At 36.5% G+C, this 19,113-nt stretch overlaps 1 protein-coding gene across 8 annotated transcripts in view; it reads left to right on the plus strand.

Moving 5' to 3' along the window:
- Positions 1-19,113, plus strand: part of CDH12 (cadherin 12) — a 534,486-nt gene that overhangs the window by 475,183 nt on the left and 40,190 nt on the right. For all 8 annotated transcript variants that reach the window (XM_088170601.1, XM_088170597.1, XM_088170617.1 and 5 more), the window contains one exon: positions 9,857-10,044. In XM_088170601.1, coding sequence (XP_088026727.1) covers positions 9,857-10,044 — 188 coding nt within the window. The remainder of the gene's footprint in view (positions 1-9,856; positions 10,045-19,113) is intronic.

Raw genomic sequence — 19,113 nt, forward strand, 5'->3', positions numbered from 1 at the left:
AACTACAGTCAAATCAGTACAATAATAAATACCAGCTGACCAGTATTTGCACAAGGCTTTTACAGGAATTAGAGGAGAACCAAGGGCAGCTCCCCTTTACTCCGGGTTCTTTCCAAGTCTCACACCTCTGTACTATTTGCATTTCTTTCTCACCTGTCTCATCCTCCTTTAGCCTCTCTTTCTTCCTCATCCTGTATATCCTTATTTTCAACAAGTACTCTTGTTTCCACTCTCCTGTGAGAGACACATATTTATCCTTGATCACATTTACATTGTGTAACTAGATTGTGGCCATATCCTCCTTCAACTCCACAAGTAATTTTCTTTCTTTCCCAGTAGCACTGCAAAAAGAATTTATCCTTTGGTGAATCACTTCCAGCTCTCAGTTTCTCCATATTTTGCTATACTGAAATCATGAGTCCTCACCATCCCAGATAAACTCTCTACCTCTTCATCTTACTTGTTTAGGCCACTACCCTGTCACACAGCTCAGTGACTCTTGCCTGCTGTTTCTATTTCACTCACTTGTGTTACACATTTGAAGGTAGTCATAAAAAAGGCTCTGTATTTTTATTTTCCCTGCACCACCATTTAATCAGTGAAATAATGGTGTATTTACATAGATCAAAAGATATACAACGGCTCATTACATTTTGCTTTTCAAAGCAAAAAAAAGGACACGAGAATATCTGAAGATTTACGTTGTCTGTACTGTTAGTCTTAGAACAGTCCAGACCACAGTTTTGACCACCAAGTAAAGCTTCCTCTGAAAAATTCAGGTCATTTGGAGAAATTAATATAGATCAGGAACTATTTTCTGCAGTCACTTTCCATGAAATTGACCTATTTTGGTGTGGGTAAAAGAATTTAATAACATGGAATTAGGCCATTTATATTGGCTGGCTTCTGGGCCACAGAGTACGGCTGGTATATGAAATTTCTTTGTACTTTTGTAGCTTGTTTGAGCCTATGCTTTACAATCCAGGCCATGCAGCCCTCTTTGGGTCACAGTACACCACAGTTAGGTAGCCTTCTATCATTATTTGTGTGTATCCAACATAAAGGAGTTAAATTTTAACTTCTGTAAAAATTTCTATTTATGCTTATGCCAACTTTCTCTTAAACTTTTTTCTTATTCTTTTCCATATCAGAATTCTTCACGCACTTTTCATGACAACTGATTTTCCCCCCAAGGTGCGTGTAACCTTAGTAAAAACTCTATGGAAACATCTCTTTTTTGTGGCTGTCACTGTTGCATGTTCTTAATCATAAAGCATCTTGAAGGGTGAATCATTTTATTCAGACTGAATAACTAAATTCCCAACCAAAGCATACTAATTGGAAGAAAACTGAGAAATAAACTGGAGGGGGAGATATTCTGCAGACTAAACGTTTAGCAAATTCTTTGTCTGCTGCGCTTACACTGTTTTTTATCTCTCTCGCATAAGTAGTAAAGTAGTAAAGGTTATCTGAGGAGTGTTTGAAGTATATATTGAATGAAACAAAAAACCGGTTTAAAGGTCTAAACTGAGAGACTGAATTCTTAGCTGCAAACCAGAGCATAAGCCCAAGTATAGCTATTTCTTTATATTACTACACAGCCGATGAAAAATATAGGTAATTTCTCACTGGCTAAATGCAATGCTCTGATTGCGCTGTAAACAATAGTTCAAGAAACACAAATGAGCACAATAGTGGTTAGAAGTAAACTATTATCTATTTGTCATAACATTCTGTTGTTAATTCATTTCCCTCCTATCATCTCTAAGTGGTAATTGATCATTAATGGAAAGATTAGGTAAATTGTTTTTAAACACTATAATTATCATCATAGTAGATTATTATCATTAATAATGGTATTTTACATCTGCTACTTTATGTAGAGAAGGTGCAAATAAATACAGTTCATAGAAATTCAACAACCTTTGGCAGGAATCATGTCATTTATTACACTACAATGGGTTTTCTGTGGGGAGTGATGAAGAAATTATTCATTCAATACACAGAGAGTATTTAGATTGGATGCATGAAATTACACTCAGTAACCTTGGTATGTCTTGAAAGCCCCATGCATCTCCGCCTACTCTGATACTGAAAAGTAGCTAAGGCTACAGATTTAACAGCATGGGGTTGTCTTGCAATGCTTTGAGAATTGGTTCCAAAGTGACTCACTGACAACAGTGTCACTTGCTGTGTCACTATCCGCTCTGGCAGCATCTGCCTTTTTCCCTGAGGTCTTCCATCCAAGTAAGAAATCAACATATCCTTTCTGCTTCTAACCATAATGAGCTTACTTTCTGAAAATTTGGAAACTACAAGGTAACCTAAAGTGAAACAGATCATATTTAATTATCTAATTATAATCGCAATTATGATTTTCAAAAATATCTAAGAACCACAGTTGTATTCAGACTTTCAGCAATGCTCCACTCCTTGTAAAAGCATTACATGGGATGCCCAAGTGCTTGCACCAATCCACATGTTCCTAGTGACAGCAGTAGGAGCTGAGTTGAAGATACCAAGCAGTTTGTAACTGTTTTCTGTGAGTCCAAAATACTTCTTTAGTATATTTGCACAGAGAAAGCTCTAAAAATAAAAAGAAAATAACAGGAATATTCTAGAGTATATATTTTTAAGTTTTTTTCTTGAATTCATGAAAGTTATTTCTTTCTCGGTGGCTTCTATGGAAAATTTGTTGAATTTGTAAGTGTGATAGCCTAGTGCTCACAAGAGAAGGACCTGTAATTTAGCACTCACTACTTTTGCATTTCATTGCAAAATGAGAAGTATTTATAGAGAGAGCTTACTTTAAACACTTTAATTGTAAAACATAAATATCACTTGTGATAAGTTGAGCATACTTTCTATAAAGTATAAAAGAATACAAATGCAAAATATGCAATTGCTATCCTATTGTATCACTATTTTCATATCTATATCATGCACTAAATCACAAGCATTTAAGAAAACTTCATAGAGCAAACCAAAACTTAAAACAAACTGTAATAAACTATTATGAACTTGTACTTGATGATTTCACAATTTCATCTTTAAAAGTAATAATGTTTGGCCTCAGCCTGTGCCTGCATGGGGAAGAAAAGTAATATCGAGTTTAGGGGGAAAAAGTACATTAAATGTACCCAAAGAGTATGTAAAAATAAAGTCTTCACAAGGAGCTTTTTGAGTAATACAGATGTTAAGCATGCTTTGTTTAGGTGATTTTAGGGATATAACTGAGCTGTGACATGGAACACTTAAGATAGGAACTTAATTTCCTTAGTTGATGGAGAGAAAAATTATTCTTCCAATACAAATGATTTAGAGCACCTGGCTTAGATCCTAAAGTAAATGGTTTGACCATATTCTTAAGAGAGAATGAATTGTAGTCAATGTTGTGTTGTTATATCTTGTGCCAGAGTGATAAAGAAAATATGAAAAGGCTCCAGCAAGATATTAAAGAAGCAGGGATGTTAAGCAGAGCATTACAAACTCTATGTCCCATCCTTAAAAATGTACTCTTTATCATGTTAATGTTTTGGATGTACCTTTCAATTTAAATTTTATAGCGGGAATACGTGTATTGATTTACTTCATGGTGATGGTGTGATCACCGGAATATTAGCAACCGACCTACCTGATAAATGCCAATTACATGCTGCTTGAGATTCTGAAAAAGGAAAGACATCTTCTCCTGAAAACTTTTTTCCATCTATAAGTCATGTTACAAATTGATAATTCCTTATAACCACTATGTAATTTACATACTAAACAATTGATTCAAGCTTTTGGATTATACTCCCCCAAAAATATTTCTATCATTGGATTATTTTTTTGGCAATAATTTCAAATTAGTAGACTGAATATTAGTATAACAATTCTTCATTAGTTATGATACATAATCATTGGTTATGATACATGAAACTGATCATGTGGAACTGGTTTTTCACATAAACTCTCAGAGTTACAGAAAGCTACACTGTCTAATATGTGAATGCATTGGCAAAGTCAGATTTTTCACAAAAAGAGGACGTGATAAACGTGGGATCTTTCATACACAACAATAACATTAGGATTAAAGCAGTTACTCGGGAATTTAATTAGTTCTCCTCAGCCAGTTGGAATATGGGAACTCCATATTGTATGGAAGAAACTCTTCTTTCTAAACTGAAGGAATTTCTAGAACTGAGCATTTTCTTCCCCTCTTAGTAAAACTATGCTACCATACAAAGATGATTTAAGATCCTCAAAGAAGATTAAGTATTATTCTTGCGTCAGTATTAGGACACACATCTGAGTGTGTGTGGCTCCAAACAACTGCTTCTATAATTATTTCTACATTATGTTGTTAAACAGAGTATACTTTCTCTTGCAACAAGTATTCTCTCTGCAACAACAGAACACTTTGAAGGCAAAAGCTGTGGGCTTGACCATCTTTAGATAATAAAAGTAAACTGGCATTTCCCATTTCCTGAACCCTTGCTCCAATAAGAGGGATATTAACGTCTTTGGAATTATTCTCTGACATGCAATGGGGAGGTTTATTTTTAGAGAGCTATATGACAACAATACCTTATCAGTAGGAAAAAAAAAAAAAAAAAAAACAACAAAACAGCAAATTATGATACTGAATATTTTAGTATACAAAAATTATACCAATATAATAAACATCATTTTCCCTTTAGGGAGGTGGAAGGAGAATGGCTTCAAAAACACAGTCTGCTAGCTCACCTCAGGGGGTGATAGAGTTCTGGCTCAGGAACTGCCAGCTCTGGGGAAGCTACATCATGTGGATTATCCTTAACTAGGGTAGGATCAAACTCAAAATGGTTTTTGTTTCTGCTCGTTTTCCGTTAAAGTACTAGTGACCCTTGGACATCCACAATCTCTACAGCACTGGGAAATACATTTTTCTAGGTGTGGATTTTGGAATCCACAGAAGAGAACCAGACATTTTTAAGCATGGTTGTGTTATATCTAATGAGGCCGTAAGCCCTCACTCAGAGCAGTGGGTTAAAGACTGGAAGGAGCCTTTCCACAGCTTTACAAGCACATCCCAGATCATGCTTGACCTGCATCACGCACATGGTGACAAAGCCTAGCTTTTTTTTCCCCACACAATGTCCCAGCCCTTCTGCAGGGCACAGAGCCACATCCAGGAAAGGCACGAATACATCTCACTGCTGTAATAAATCACACCTCCCTAGTTTTAGGAGCATATGCATCAGATGCTGCTATTTATTAGGCTGATTATCTGTAGCTGTTGTAGGTTTAATATATTGAGTATACGCTTATATATTTACATTATACTTTCTTTTGGCTATTACACTGCAGTCAAAACACCAGTGAGAAAATATGAACTGTTGTCTTATGATTCTTCCTAAACAGACGTAAATCAGTGTCTTTACAACCCGGGCCAGGATAAAAATTTAAATACCTTGGTAATTAAATTTTACAAGAATGTTACAATACACTGTCTCTTGTGTTTGGGTTTTGTTGTTTGGGGTTTTTTGTTTTGTTTGTTTGTTTGTTTGGTGTTTTGTTTGTTTTGTTTTGCTTTTTTTTCCTGAGAAAACATTAAATACTAAGAGGAAAGAGAGATAAATTCTTCTATTTAAGTGTTTTTGCCTTTAAGAATCATGCTATTATGATCCACTGGAATGCAATACATTGACAACTGCCAGAAAGCTGAAAAAACTACAAAGAAAATTCAGGGGAGAAGATTCTTGCACAGTAGAAGTATGGTGACAGATTAGGAAAAAATGATCAAATAACATTTGCAGCTGTTTGACTGAAGGCCATTATGCATTTAGCTCAAGTCCTTTGATGTTAACCTGGGTTATTTCTTAATGGTTGTTTTGCTGATGAGAAGCAATGATGGTGCTATTCCTATCAGACCTGAAAAGCTTTCAGTAAATGATGGTGTAATCTTCAAGTATGGAGAAACAACAAAAAAACCCACCTTATTTGTAAGTAGAAAACAAACAGAAAAGCACCTAACATCTTTATAAGTAAAAATCAAACCACTTTTGAGCCTTAAAAACTAAAACTAATCTAATCACGTCAGAGGAACTGTAAATGTGTGCTGTATTTCAGTCAATATGACTGATTACCTGTCACTTAGCTCTGATTTCTTCCTGCTGTGCACTTTGGAACCATCTTTGTTTTAGAAACTAAGAGGCAGCGTGTATGAATTGTTAGCTCACCTCTAACATTTTCCTGAATGATTTTGGGGCCAAGTAATTAGCCCTGTCAGTTATTTCAGCTTAAAAGCTTTCAACAGCATCATCACTCATTTATTTTTATCATCCTCACTGATGCCGCTCAACATGAAACAGAAAGACCTGCCTAAGAAATATTTATTACTACCAGCTTTCCTATACATGAAAATATCCCAACTTGCATGCAATATATGTGACTAAAATCAGCAAAGGAGGGAGCTAGTTGCAGAGTCCAGTTTTGTACTGCAGTTTGAGGAAAGTGAGGGCTTTCTCCTTTGGTACATACTGAAAGACAGGAACAAACTTAGAAAACAGATTTAAAATAGATTTATGTAAGTAGAAGAAAGATTTTTGTTGGCAGAGAAGTCACATCAACAATATTTGACAGAACTATTTGCACAGCGTAACCAGCTGCTGCAAAAGTTTGTCTGAGGTGCTTGTTCCATCATTCCTGGAAGCTGAAGAGAACAAGGTTTTCAGGACCTTTGGGAGTAAAAGGCTATTACTCAGACCTGTTTCAATATACCTCTAGAGCAAATGGAGGTAGTAATGTATACAGGCAAACTGGACAATAAAAAATGAATAATGCTAAACTGTCATAGCAAGTCCACAGCAAGAAGGAATATCTGCTGGAAACAGAAAAATAAAATCTACAAAACTGTCTTTCTATCCCATCTGATGTATAGTTCATATTGATCATTTCAAATGTCCTCCCTACAGAGACTGAGCCTGTCTGAATTCAAGAAGTGTTTGGACAACACTTTCAGGCACATGGTGTGGTTTTCAGGGTGTCTTGTGCAGGGTCAGGAGTTGTAGTCAGTGCTCCTGATGGGTCCCTTCCAGCTCAACATATTCTATGATTCTAGGATTCTATTATTTGAGGGAGGGGAAGAAAGGAATGAGGGTGGTTTCATGCTATATACTATATTCTCTTGACGTTTTTCTGCAAGCTAGCAGCAATATACATTATTCGTTTTCATTTATTTTATTCTGAAAGCAAGTTGTCACAGTAGAACAGCTTCCATGTGCTGTGAAGATAATATTACAGGAGGACAATGGCACTGTAATTACATACTACATCTTCAGAAATCCGACTCTTGCAGGGTTGAAGACTGCTTCAGAGTTCAAATTAGTCTGAATGACCCCATCTTTATTGCTGTTGAATTTCTGGAAATGATTAAATTCCAGGTCACTGAAAATAACTGATAAAAGCCTAAAGATGAGAAATTAGTAATTTAGTCTTTCTTTGACTTTATTTAAGTTCTATATGCTTTTCAGCCAGGTACAATATTTTATAGGGAAATTTTTGTTTTAATGAATCTGAGTGATCTTCAGATCAGTAAAAATAGATCAATTTGTCAAAGATGTAAAAATCTATGACCATAGGTTCTTACATTTCATTTTCACTAAATTTGTGAATGTAAACAGCAATTGCTTCAGCAATGGCTTCCGTTTTCCGATATAAATGCCTGTAAAAGATCCTGACATCAGGGCTGGGACTATGTTATGGAAGCTTAATACAAGATTCAAATGTAGGTAAAGGTCTTTCTGGTCTCTTTTTTGCATAACTTGCATAACAGAGACCCAGTAATACACGTGTTTGTAAATGACATTACATAATAGGATGATTTGTGATTGTATCATGAATACCATGTTGAAATTTTATTCTATACTCAGAATCACTGAAGTACAGCTAAGAAATAGCTGAGACTATCTTGTCATGACACCATTTTGTGTCATAATAATCCTTTCCTGCTGTTTGAAGAACACTAAGAAGTACAGCTTCTTTTAGTGTGTTCTCTTGGAAAGAAAAGTAGCAAAATGATAATTGCTCAATGTTTAGTAGCTCAGTCAAAGGGTAATAGAAACCTGCACACTGTGATGTCCAGAAGTTAATACAGGCACAAGATTACTTTACTTATGGGGATTTTCTCTAAAAAAAAAAGGCAAATTTTGCTTTCTGGTATACTTTGCATACTGACGGGCAGAGGGGGAAAGCAAACAAAGGACATTTTTTCAGCGACAATCGAGCAGACAATTTTATAGGTATCATAGCCTGCATGACTAGCTCACGAAACACTGAGCTTTTTCCTAATCCAGCAGTGCTAATGTAATTTCTTCGTCACCTGAAAAGACTGTAAAGCTGAAAAAGCTGACGCAGCATGCGTTGTAAGGAGATAAAGACAGGGAGCAGCATCTGCTGTTTAATTCAGCAGCTGAATGCAAAAGTCATTTATCCTGCTGTTACACAATATACAGCTTCTCAGAGCCTCATTTTGTGATGTGCGGCTGAACCACTGCCGGGTGGAAATCTCTGAGACATCCCCCTGTGCCTCCCAGTGGTCACAGTTTCCTGTCCTGCAATTCTGCTGAAAAAGAGGTGCAAATTTCCTCCCACGTGTTACATGCAGCAGAACCGAGCAGGCCACTGCGGATGCTTTCTGCAGGGGCTGCTCTGCGAGAGCTGTGGAGCACTGACCCAGGGAAACAAAATGGACCAAGGGAAATAAAATGATGGGGCTAGCTTTGTTGAGGGACAGGATGAAGTGAATCAAATGTCCTGGGCTCAAAACCAGCTCCAAAAGTAGCTGGCAGTTTTGGCAGCAGAGACTGCTACCTGAAGAAAGGTGAGCTCTGCCTGCCCACTGTAAATACTGGCTCTGGGCTATGGAGGTGTTCACTGGCAGCTGGGCCAAGTAACAGCTCCAGAGAGAGGTGCAGCTAAACGAGGAATAAATATGGGCACTTCAGGAGCAGTGAAATAAATCAGGGCACCATGTTACAAGCCCAGACCTGCTGCTACTGCTGTTGCTGTAACCAAGGTTGCCTCAAAGTACTTTGAACTTTTTCATTTAGCTCTATTAACTGTTATGTCTAGCATTTTCCAACAGAGCTGTTCCCCTGAATGAAACTATTTTCTCCTCGCATGTCAGTAGCAATACTTATTTTAAAATTGTTCAACTTTTTTTTTCTTTTTCTTTTTTTAATCATAACTTTTAGTAAATAATCTGTAAGTAAAGGTGTTCTAAGCTAAAAATTGTTTAGCTCTGAAATTTTAATAAGAGCACCCTCTGGTGGCTCATGTATGAACTACATCTCTTCCAAAAGAAGTTGTACATTCATTTATAATGCTGAATTTTAAAGAAATGGGTGGAAACTTTTTTCCACTGAATTCTTCCTTCCAGTCAATGTGAAAGTTATAAATATATTTGCTACAAAACCAAACTAAAACAAAACAAAAACAAAGGAACAAAATACACCAAACCAAAAACAAACAAAACCAAACAAAAAACCCCTCCAAAAAAAGAGGAGGAAAGTGCTTGCAAACACGTACTATCTGTAAGTACAATTTAATTCAAAAGAGAGTCAATCACTTGTGAAAAATTAAAGATAGAAATACAGATAAGAGATATTGATGCCAAGGCCTTTACAGTTACAATGGACAAAATCTAGATTCTAGAGGAAGTCAATCGATAAAATTGGAATATCTTTTTCACAACTTTTGTTATTTTAATCTCCTAATTTTAATTATATTATTTAAGTCTTTTTATTTTGCACAGGCTTCATTATTTTAATCAGAAATACCTGTGTAAATTACCAAGAAATCACAAGAATGACTGTCTACCACTTTGTCACAGGTATCTTCCATTTAAAAGTACCTGAGACCTCTCATGTTGGTTCTGCTATTGGACGGATCAGAGCTGTGGACCCTGATTCTGGGAAAAATGCAGAAATTGAGTACAACATAGTTCCAGGAGATGGAGGAAACTTGTTTGACATCACGACAGATGAGTACACCCAGGAAGGAGTCATTAAACTGAAAAAGGTATGTGGCACCAATGGGTGGATGTGCCTATGACTCAGGTGGTAAACTAGGCAAGGGAATGAAATGTTTTGCAATTTTATGTCATAAGTAGCTCACAGTAGTAGTGCTACATATGTAGTTTATATCTCTATTTTAATCCACAGTTGTGATCTTCATTTTAAATGGCATTGAAGTTTAGTCTTTCATTTCACATACAATCTGGTATGATGTTTCATAAATAATGTCATGGTGAAGAAGTAATCTTAATCTCTATCTAGAAAGTACAATTTCTCTTTTATGGGAAGTTTTCTACCTGAAATCATACAAAACAAACAAACAAACAAAAACAAACAAAAACAAACAAAAACAAACAAAACCAAACAAACAAAAAAACAAAACAAAAAAAAAAACAACCAACACAAAACATTTTAGTTCAGAGCACGGAATGAAAGAGTTATATTTTATGTTAGATAAAATGTAATAAATTTTTACTTATAATCATTTTATTTTGAAATTTTTGACTTTGTGTTTGCTATTTTAATAATGAATATTGTAAAGTACTATGGTGGACAGTTTTTATTCAGGGTAGAAGAGTCACAAATGGTTGCAAATAACCATGTCCTGCTTCCAGTCTCGTAATAGGGTACCAAGTTATTAGATACTAATGCAGGGAAACACTACATCTCAGTCATTGATGTTGATTTAGTGCAATAGAATAAGCTCAAGATTCCTGAATTTATGAATTTCAAAAATGGAAAGGGTGCATGTATTTAGAATTTAGTGATTAAAGCACTCAGTAGGAAAAATCCAAAACAGGGATTTTGGACACATTATAACCAGTTATTATTTTCTGAGCCCAGACATTTATATATACACCAACGATCAACTTGTTCAGCAGAAAGAAATCCGAACTACAGGTCATTTTGGAAGGCATAGTTATGTTTTATAGACAGCTCAGGCTAGTAGGTGCAAATTTTGTAAAAATCCAAACTATTAGCTGAACACTTCACAAGGGTCTGGGAAAGAAAATGTTCTGAACATGTATATCAAGATAAGCTTTAGGAAAAGTGAAACTTTAATACTAAGAAAATTTAGAATGTATATGCTTAAATTCCCTCGGCTCTGACCATAGATCTATACTTGTATTATATTCATTCTAATAATGGAAGTGCTGGCTTCAATTTCCTGACCTGGGAAAGAGTAAATTATCCATGGGTACATTAAAGGACAAGATGATGTCAAGTCACTGACTCTTTTGTTAGTTTTAATGACATAAAATGGAAGCCACCATACTCACAGGAAGTAATTTGTCAATGAAACAGAAACTCTTTGACCTCTGCACCCCCCCCTTCTTTTCTGACTAAAGGCTTGAGTGTTCTCTTTCCTCTTAATGGGAATTTGTAGACTTTGTTTCATTTTTAAAACCCTTCTGGTCACCTTTTTCCCTCCATGCAGATGACTCAAAAATGGGTCCATCTGGAGCTGTCAGACAGAGCAGCTGCATGCCCCTCCATATGCACTGCAAGTAAGAAATTGCAGTAAGTAGAAACCATTAAAAAATTAATATTTGATAATCAAGAGCAGGTTTTTGTTAGAATCCAGTTCTCATTGCATTAGTCCTAAGCTTCCTCTGTGCTTCTTGTTTTAAGACACACAGAAATAGAATTTTCCACACTTGTGGTTAAGTGTATGTATTACCCAATGCTGGTTGTCCAAGTTGGCAATGATGATGTTGATAAGAAGGGTGCCAGGGTAATTAAAAAGGACTTCAAAGCTCTGGGTCTATTGGTTGATGGGACAGGAGTGCAGGCAGTGCTCTTCTCAGTTCCTTCTGTAGCAGAGATGAATGATGAAAGGAACAGGAAAACCCATGTTATCAATAAGTGGTTTGAGGGCTGGTGTTATGAGCACAATTTTGAGTTTTTTGATCATAAGACAATTTTTACAGCACCGGGCCTGCTAGAGTCAGACGGGCTCCATCTAAAAAGGGCAAAAGGATTCTAGCCCATGAATTGTCAGGGCTGACTGGGAGGCCTTTAAACTAGATTTGAAGGGGCAAGAGGATGAAATCAGGCTCTTCAGAGATGAGCCTAAGGGTGGTAAGCCAGAGTCTGGGGTGAAATCAGCCCAGCTGAAGTGCATGTACACTAGTGTACCCAGCATGGGCAACAAACAAGAGGAGCTGGAAGCCCTGGTACAGAAGGAAAGCTATGACACAGCAGCCACCACAGAAACATGGTGGGATGCCTCCCATGACTGGAGTGCTTCAATGGATGGTCACAGGCTTTTTAAAGGGATGGGTGAGGAAGGAGAGGTGGTGGGGTGGCTCTGTACATTGGGGAGTCTCTTGACATGACAGAAGTTGAGGTCGATGGTGATGAGGTTGGGTGCCTACAGGTAAGGATCAGGGGGAAAGCCAACAAGGCAGACATCCTAGTGGGAGTCTGTTATAGACCACCCAACCAGGATGAAGAGGTGGATATATTATTCCATAAGCAGCTGGAGGACGTTTCAAGATCACTAGCCAGAGGTGAGGCTCCATTAGCCCTTCTGTTTACAGACAGGAAAGGATTGGTGGGAGATGTGGTGGTCAGAGGCTGTCTGGGATACAGTGATCATAAAATATTGCTTTTCAATGGTGAAACAAAGACAGGCATCAACAAAACTTCTACACTGGACTTCTGGAAAGCAAACTTCAGCTTATTTAGGATGGTGATCAGAGAGTACCTTAGGAAGCAGCCCTTAAAAAAAAAAAAAATTAGGTCCAGGAAGAATAGACCTCAAGAATGAAATCATACTTCAAGAAAGAAATCTTGAAGATGCAGGAGCAGGCTATCCTTTTGTGTCAAAAGATGAGTCAGTATAAAAAGACAATTGACCTGTCTGGGCAGAGAGCTTTTGAAGAAACTAAGGAGAAAAAAAGAGGATATATCATCTGGGAAAGGGGGCAAGCAACTCAGAAAATGTTTAGGGATGTCATTAGGGGATGCAGAAAGAAAATTAGAGTGGTGAAAGAAAAAATAAAATTGACACAATCACTTCTATATCCAGATACTTTAGAATTGGCCATTGCATTTAGTCTTTCCAGCAACAAGATAGGGCATAAACTGAACTAGGGAGCTTTCACAACAGCAGAACTTTGACCAATGTTGCCTAATGAAAATGATAGATCTCCGTCACTGAATATGGGGTCACTAATCCCTTCCTAAACTTCATCACAGTGAGAGGGCACAGTTAGAGAATGTGAAGATCAAGAAATACCAGTTCTTTTCTATGTAGGAATGTGGAAAGAAGATAAACCACACACATAGGGGCTTCAGCAAAGTATTCCTTTATACTGACCCTACACTTTGTTTTTCACAAAACTTTTCTTAGGGAAAAGATCCCTTTCACAAAACTTTAAATCATCCAGGTATTTTAAGACATTTTGGAATCATCCAAAATCCATCCACTTAGGTTCTTTGCTAGATCCCAGGTTAAGAAAGAGCGAGATGGATTTTTAAAGATATTGTTCACTCAGCTGTCTTTTTATATCTTTACACTTATAGTAATATAAATGTGTTTTCATGGGTTACAGTCTTCATATTACAGAAGTGCTGGACACTCACAATTCTATAGACATCTATCAAAATGCATACTACTTGTACAGTACAAGCCTACAACAACATTATTCATTTGCCTTCAGAGAAGGAATTTTACATTGAAAGATGTTCAAAATACTGATTTGACCTTGTGGGATTATGCAAAATTTAGTATATATTGAAGTCTTTTTTAAAATGAAAATGAGTGAATGAATAAGACTGACACATTAATTAAGAATTATAAATAATAAACAATGAAAGCCACTAATGAAAAGTGGTATATGCTTTAAAAACAGGTTTCTTTCTTCTCTATTATAGCATATTCTGGTGCTGTAAGTGCTACAGTAATTCAGTGCTGAGCCACTTCAAAACCATTTATAAAATTTGCTTTAATTTTTCCTGGAAAATTTCTTGCAGCCAGAAACTGTCCATCACTGCATAGATGTTTTTTGTCTGTTATTATGCAGAAAAAACATTGAGAGATTTCTATACCAAAATTGATAAAAAATGAAGCCTTCCTGGACTACCTTTATTTTGGTGGAAAATGCATTTGATGAGAAAAAAAATGCACAGGCTAAACTGTTCCTTTTAGCACACTCAGTGTGTTGATGGATGCAGAAGGCCATTCTCTGCTTCGGGGATGCTAAATGGGTAAGAACAGCTACAGCTGGACAAGTTGCAGATCTTAAATCATCTGTTTTGGTTACTCATTTATTTTTGTGCTAAGATCCTATATAAGTCTGATTACTACTACTTTTGTGCTAATTACATATATTAAAAATTAAACAGCTTTTCTTATATTCTGCTAGATAAATCATCCAAATGCCATCTTTCACCACTGTGTGGTTAGTACTTTAATATTATTTTTTCTCTCTAAATAAAAGATAAAGGAAAATAGTATCCCTCAAAAAAGGGGGAAAACTTGTCTTCAGGGTAGTGCTGTATACAGTTATCTGTAGGAGTCAGAAATATTATTATAGAATAGAATATAGTTAGGTATAGAATTATAATTTCCTCCATTTTCTAGTGTTGTTTAACACAGTGTTTATTGCATTTGGTATTTAGATAGCATCTTCTATTGTACCTGAATCTTCAGCAATCTAGAGTGGGTGTAAGGTATAAGACAAATGGTAACAGAAGGGGCCAACTCCTTCATGCCAGAGCATAGTGGCCTCAGATGTGTCAGGAAAGGGACTGGTTTCAAAATCTTGAATAACCAGGTATAACAGTAATGAAAAATAGAAAAAAAATTTTCTATTAAACCAAGGATGGGTTTATATGTTAAGTCCATTTTGTGCAGAAGCCTTTTAATTGGCTCAGCATGTGCTCATCCAGAAACTGAGTAGGGTTCAGGCACTGAACTTGTTCTGCTTGAAGACATCACTTTACTAATTTGTGCAGTGTTTCATTAAAACCTTGGAACAAAAATGTTTCTAGGCTTCACCTGTTGTGTTCCTACCCTGCTCCACTGTACTGGGTGAACTTCTCCACAAGGTTCAATGGAAGCTCAGGGGACAGCCACATCTTGTTTTTTGTAAGTTGTGCACCACTACTAAAAATAACTGATGAGATGACGAAGCTGTGGTATGAAATCCCAGCATGTCACAACATTGCACAATGAGAAACACCAACTTTAGTGATGATAAAATAGAAGAAATTGAAGGACAATGAACAGAACCAGAAACTGCAAGAAAGTATTAGGTGTGTGTGCTTCCTTTTAACCTGAGGAGCCACTTTTTAGAAGCCTTTAAGTGCAGTCAGCAAGCAGTGCTTTGGCTGCTGACTAAGCTCAGTTGTGCTGCCTGTGGGACAGCCCATGTACGTAGCTAGCTCTGGGATGTTGCTGTAATGTAAGAGCAGTCTTAGATCACCTGTACCACACAAGAGTGAGTATAAGGCAGACTCCTGATGTCCTTCAGTGAGATCTGTGTTAAAACTACTCCTTGCTTTACTACCAAAACTGTCACAGACTGCTCACCACATCACATCCCACCCATTGTTTCTCCAAAGGCATGGAATTTCCTCTGGAAGTGTGAGCACAGGCACTGTCTGCCTGTAATCAGAACTCATGATCTTGTTGGAGGGAGACTAGTGGGTGTGCATTTTGAGGATGAAGAGCAGGTGATATTAAGTCCTTCAGTAGAGGCAGAAAGTGGTGAGCTCTGTGTGGATACAATCACAAAGAACAACAGGAAAAGCAAGGAAGAGAATAAGTTCAGTCTTTGTGGATAGATCTGTTTGGTCTGGGTTTCCCTGGAACAGGGAAAGACACCTTCAGAAATGTGTGAGATGCTTGAGAGCAGCAAACAACGGAACCCCTGACACTGGTCAGCTTCTCCCCTTCTCCAGATAGAGAACAGACATATATTTTTCCCACTTCTCATCAAATCTTGAAATACTCACTACAGATCTGATTTTTTACTGTGCTTTCTCTACTCTAATGAATGCTATTGGTTGATCTAGAGCTTACTTTACTAAACCTGCTCTGTAATACCAGTCATTTCCTTATGCTATTTAGAATCCAGTGCAGAAGTCCAGTTACTGAAGCTTAACTACTCATACAGAAACTGTGTCAATGCACAGCAAATTATCCTGTGCCAATATTTCACAAAATGCATAGATGCTCAACTCATTTGAAGGGGAAAGTGTTTCTGGCTTTTGAGACCAGCACATATACCCAAAACTAACCTGCAATTGTATAATGCTAGTATGAAGTCAAGCCAAAGTTATTATGCGCTTCCTGTCAACCCAGTTCTACTATTCATAACTATCCATATGTCCTGGGACTTAAAATCACATCCCAAAACATAGCTTTTCCGTCATTGTAGGTGAAAGCCTCTATCAGAAACAATACCCTTTTATTTCTTATGTGTAGATAAAAACCTGACATTTCTGGAGTTTCCAGTTCTACCTCTTTGTGAAGCAGAACAAAGTGGCAGGATAATTCTTTTCCCACCCTTGTTGTGCCTACCATTAGAATTTATTATATCTTTCAGACCATTTTTTTTCTTTCAGTTCTTTAATTCTCTTTCTGACTTTCACACTATCTAATATAAAATTTTAGATATAGATGCATCTATATAGCAGCATTTCTTAACTTCTACCTTGAATCTGGAAAACAGTAATATTTCAAAATAGGTTTATTTCTAATACAGAGCTGGTTTTGTGCTGTCCTAGTCATACTAAATAAGTCCATTCATGGTACTTAGAGAGTTGCAAGGTAAAGTGATTTGTCAGTATGTATTTGATTTGGGGATTTGTAGAATGGCCTTGCTGTGCACAGGTGTGTATATGCTGATAGCACTTTACTAGGCAACTATATAGAGCAGCTTGTAACCTCAACATAGGAAAAAGCAGATGAGGACAAGTTGAGGGGCACAAATACATCTGTCCTGTCACTGGTACTTAGGATATCTATCAGAAATACTCAGTTATTGAATAGTTCACAGTCAATAAGGCATCACTTTAACATTAGCAAAAATGCTGTTTACTGCACAAAAACCCCAAAATTTCTGCAAAATACAAGCCTTATTCAAACTTACATTCTGCATACAATTAATTTTATAGAAGGAATAAATATTTCTCTTAATTAAAAAAAATCTATGAAGTAATTTCATTAAAATATTTTTAATTGAAAGATATTTCAAAAACCTTTCAAGGCTGGTTTGGGTTTTTTTTGTACGATTCAAACATTCTACTGTTTGTATCCTTAGCAGCATTCCGGATTCAAAATGAAGATTGGACTGAGCACCCTCAGACAGTTATTATATAACAGCAAAACACAGTAATGTTTTTGTTTTGGTTTGGTTTGTTGAAGGGTTTTTGTTTGTTTGTTGGGTTTGATTTGATTTTTTTGTTGTTGTTGTTTTATTTTGTTTTTGTTTTTTGTTTTAATACAAGTAAAATATTGTGTGGACCACTTTTTCCTTGACAGATTTTAGCGATATGTACTAAAAATTAAAAATATAATAAAATCTTTAAAACCAAAAATCAAAAAATCCAAAAGATTTTGCCTGGGACTTATGCAGACATTCAACGCTACTGTTTTTAGGCAGACTCTGGATAATTCAGACAAATGCCTAAATCTTAAACTGTCAATACTATCTATATGACTCAATTGTTCAAACATGGGAAAAACAGAACTGATCAGGAGATGGTAGCATGCAATCCCCATACACAAAAGACAAAAAAGCCATACTCTTGTTACATGATGTATGCTGTACAAAATCTTTTTCTATTTGAAATTAAGTCCTAGGTTTACCACTTGCAACATTCCCCGACTTTCCATACATTTCAGTTGCAGTTTAGCCTCACTTTGGTGAAAGGCTAATTTCTGCTATTTTGTGGAGTCTGTCAATGATTTCTTTCTCTCATGATGGCTCATCATTTTCTGCCTGTCTCTTCTTATTTTGACTACCTTCTGTGTTTTCCACTGGCCGCATAACCTCTAACTATATTTATCATCAAACCCATAGAAGGACAGAAAGACAGGAGGAGTTGATCTGAGGTTACAGTGGAAAAACCTTATCCCTTCTTGGGATCACACTGTCTTCTTAAAAATATACTTTATATTTCTCCATAATGCTGGAGGGTAGAGAAGGAATACAACCACTGCTTCCTGGGTACTTGTGCGGTGAAATATACCAGTGTGAACATACCAATAGACAGAACTGCTTGAAATCTTACTGCTTTCTCTTCCCCTTGCATCCTGAAATGTGACTGGGCACTGGCCATGCACCATGATCTAGTATAAGTACCTTGAAGGGTAATTTGGTTAAAGACAGCCTGCAAAGACTGGATGAATTATGGCTTTTTCCATTAATACATCTCTTCGTAAATATACTGATGTATTACAGGAGCCAATCAGAAAAGTTTTAATGCAATTTTGGTGGTATGAAAGATATGTACAAGGTATTACTCAGAATTACTACCGATGTGGAGCTTAGATTTCTTGCTTTCTCTGTCTTAATCGTTTATCTTTAGCTTAACTCCTGACTTTTTCTTCACCAGACTAAATCCTTAAACTTCAGATTTCTCCTTTTCTTATATTTTTTGAAAGTGTGTTATCAATTTATATAAATGTCTGGAAAAGAGTTGGTTATATTTTTTTTTTCTTTTGGGTACAATTGTTTTGGCAATGCATAGCAAGTATGCACAAGTAGCATAGAAAATGAAACCACAGTGTGGCAGCAATTTGAATAACAGACTAATGTGTCTGTTTTTAGCGAAGGCAACATCTTTGGATTTCACCACCGAGGCATGAGATCCACAAGACTTAATTTTGTCCGTTTCTTCTCAGGCTTAGTTTCTTCTTCTTTCTGTCAGTTCAGACACAAAGGTGCAGCACATACTGGATTTTCTGGTAATTTTATTTGTAGGACGGTTGTGTTTGGTAATGGATTACTTTCAAGTCTGATTATTTCTATGGCATTGAGATTTATATGGCTAATTTTAGGTCCCCAGTTAAACAAAAACAAAACAAAACAAAACAAAAACAAAAACAAAAACA

This window comes from Sturnus vulgaris, chromosome 1, assembly GCF_052056855.1.
Source record: "Sturnus vulgaris isolate bStuVul1 chromosome 1, bStuVul1.hap1, whole genome shotgun sequence".
NCBI lineage: Eukaryota > Metazoa > Chordata > Aves > Passeriformes > Sturnidae > Sturnus > Sturnus vulgaris.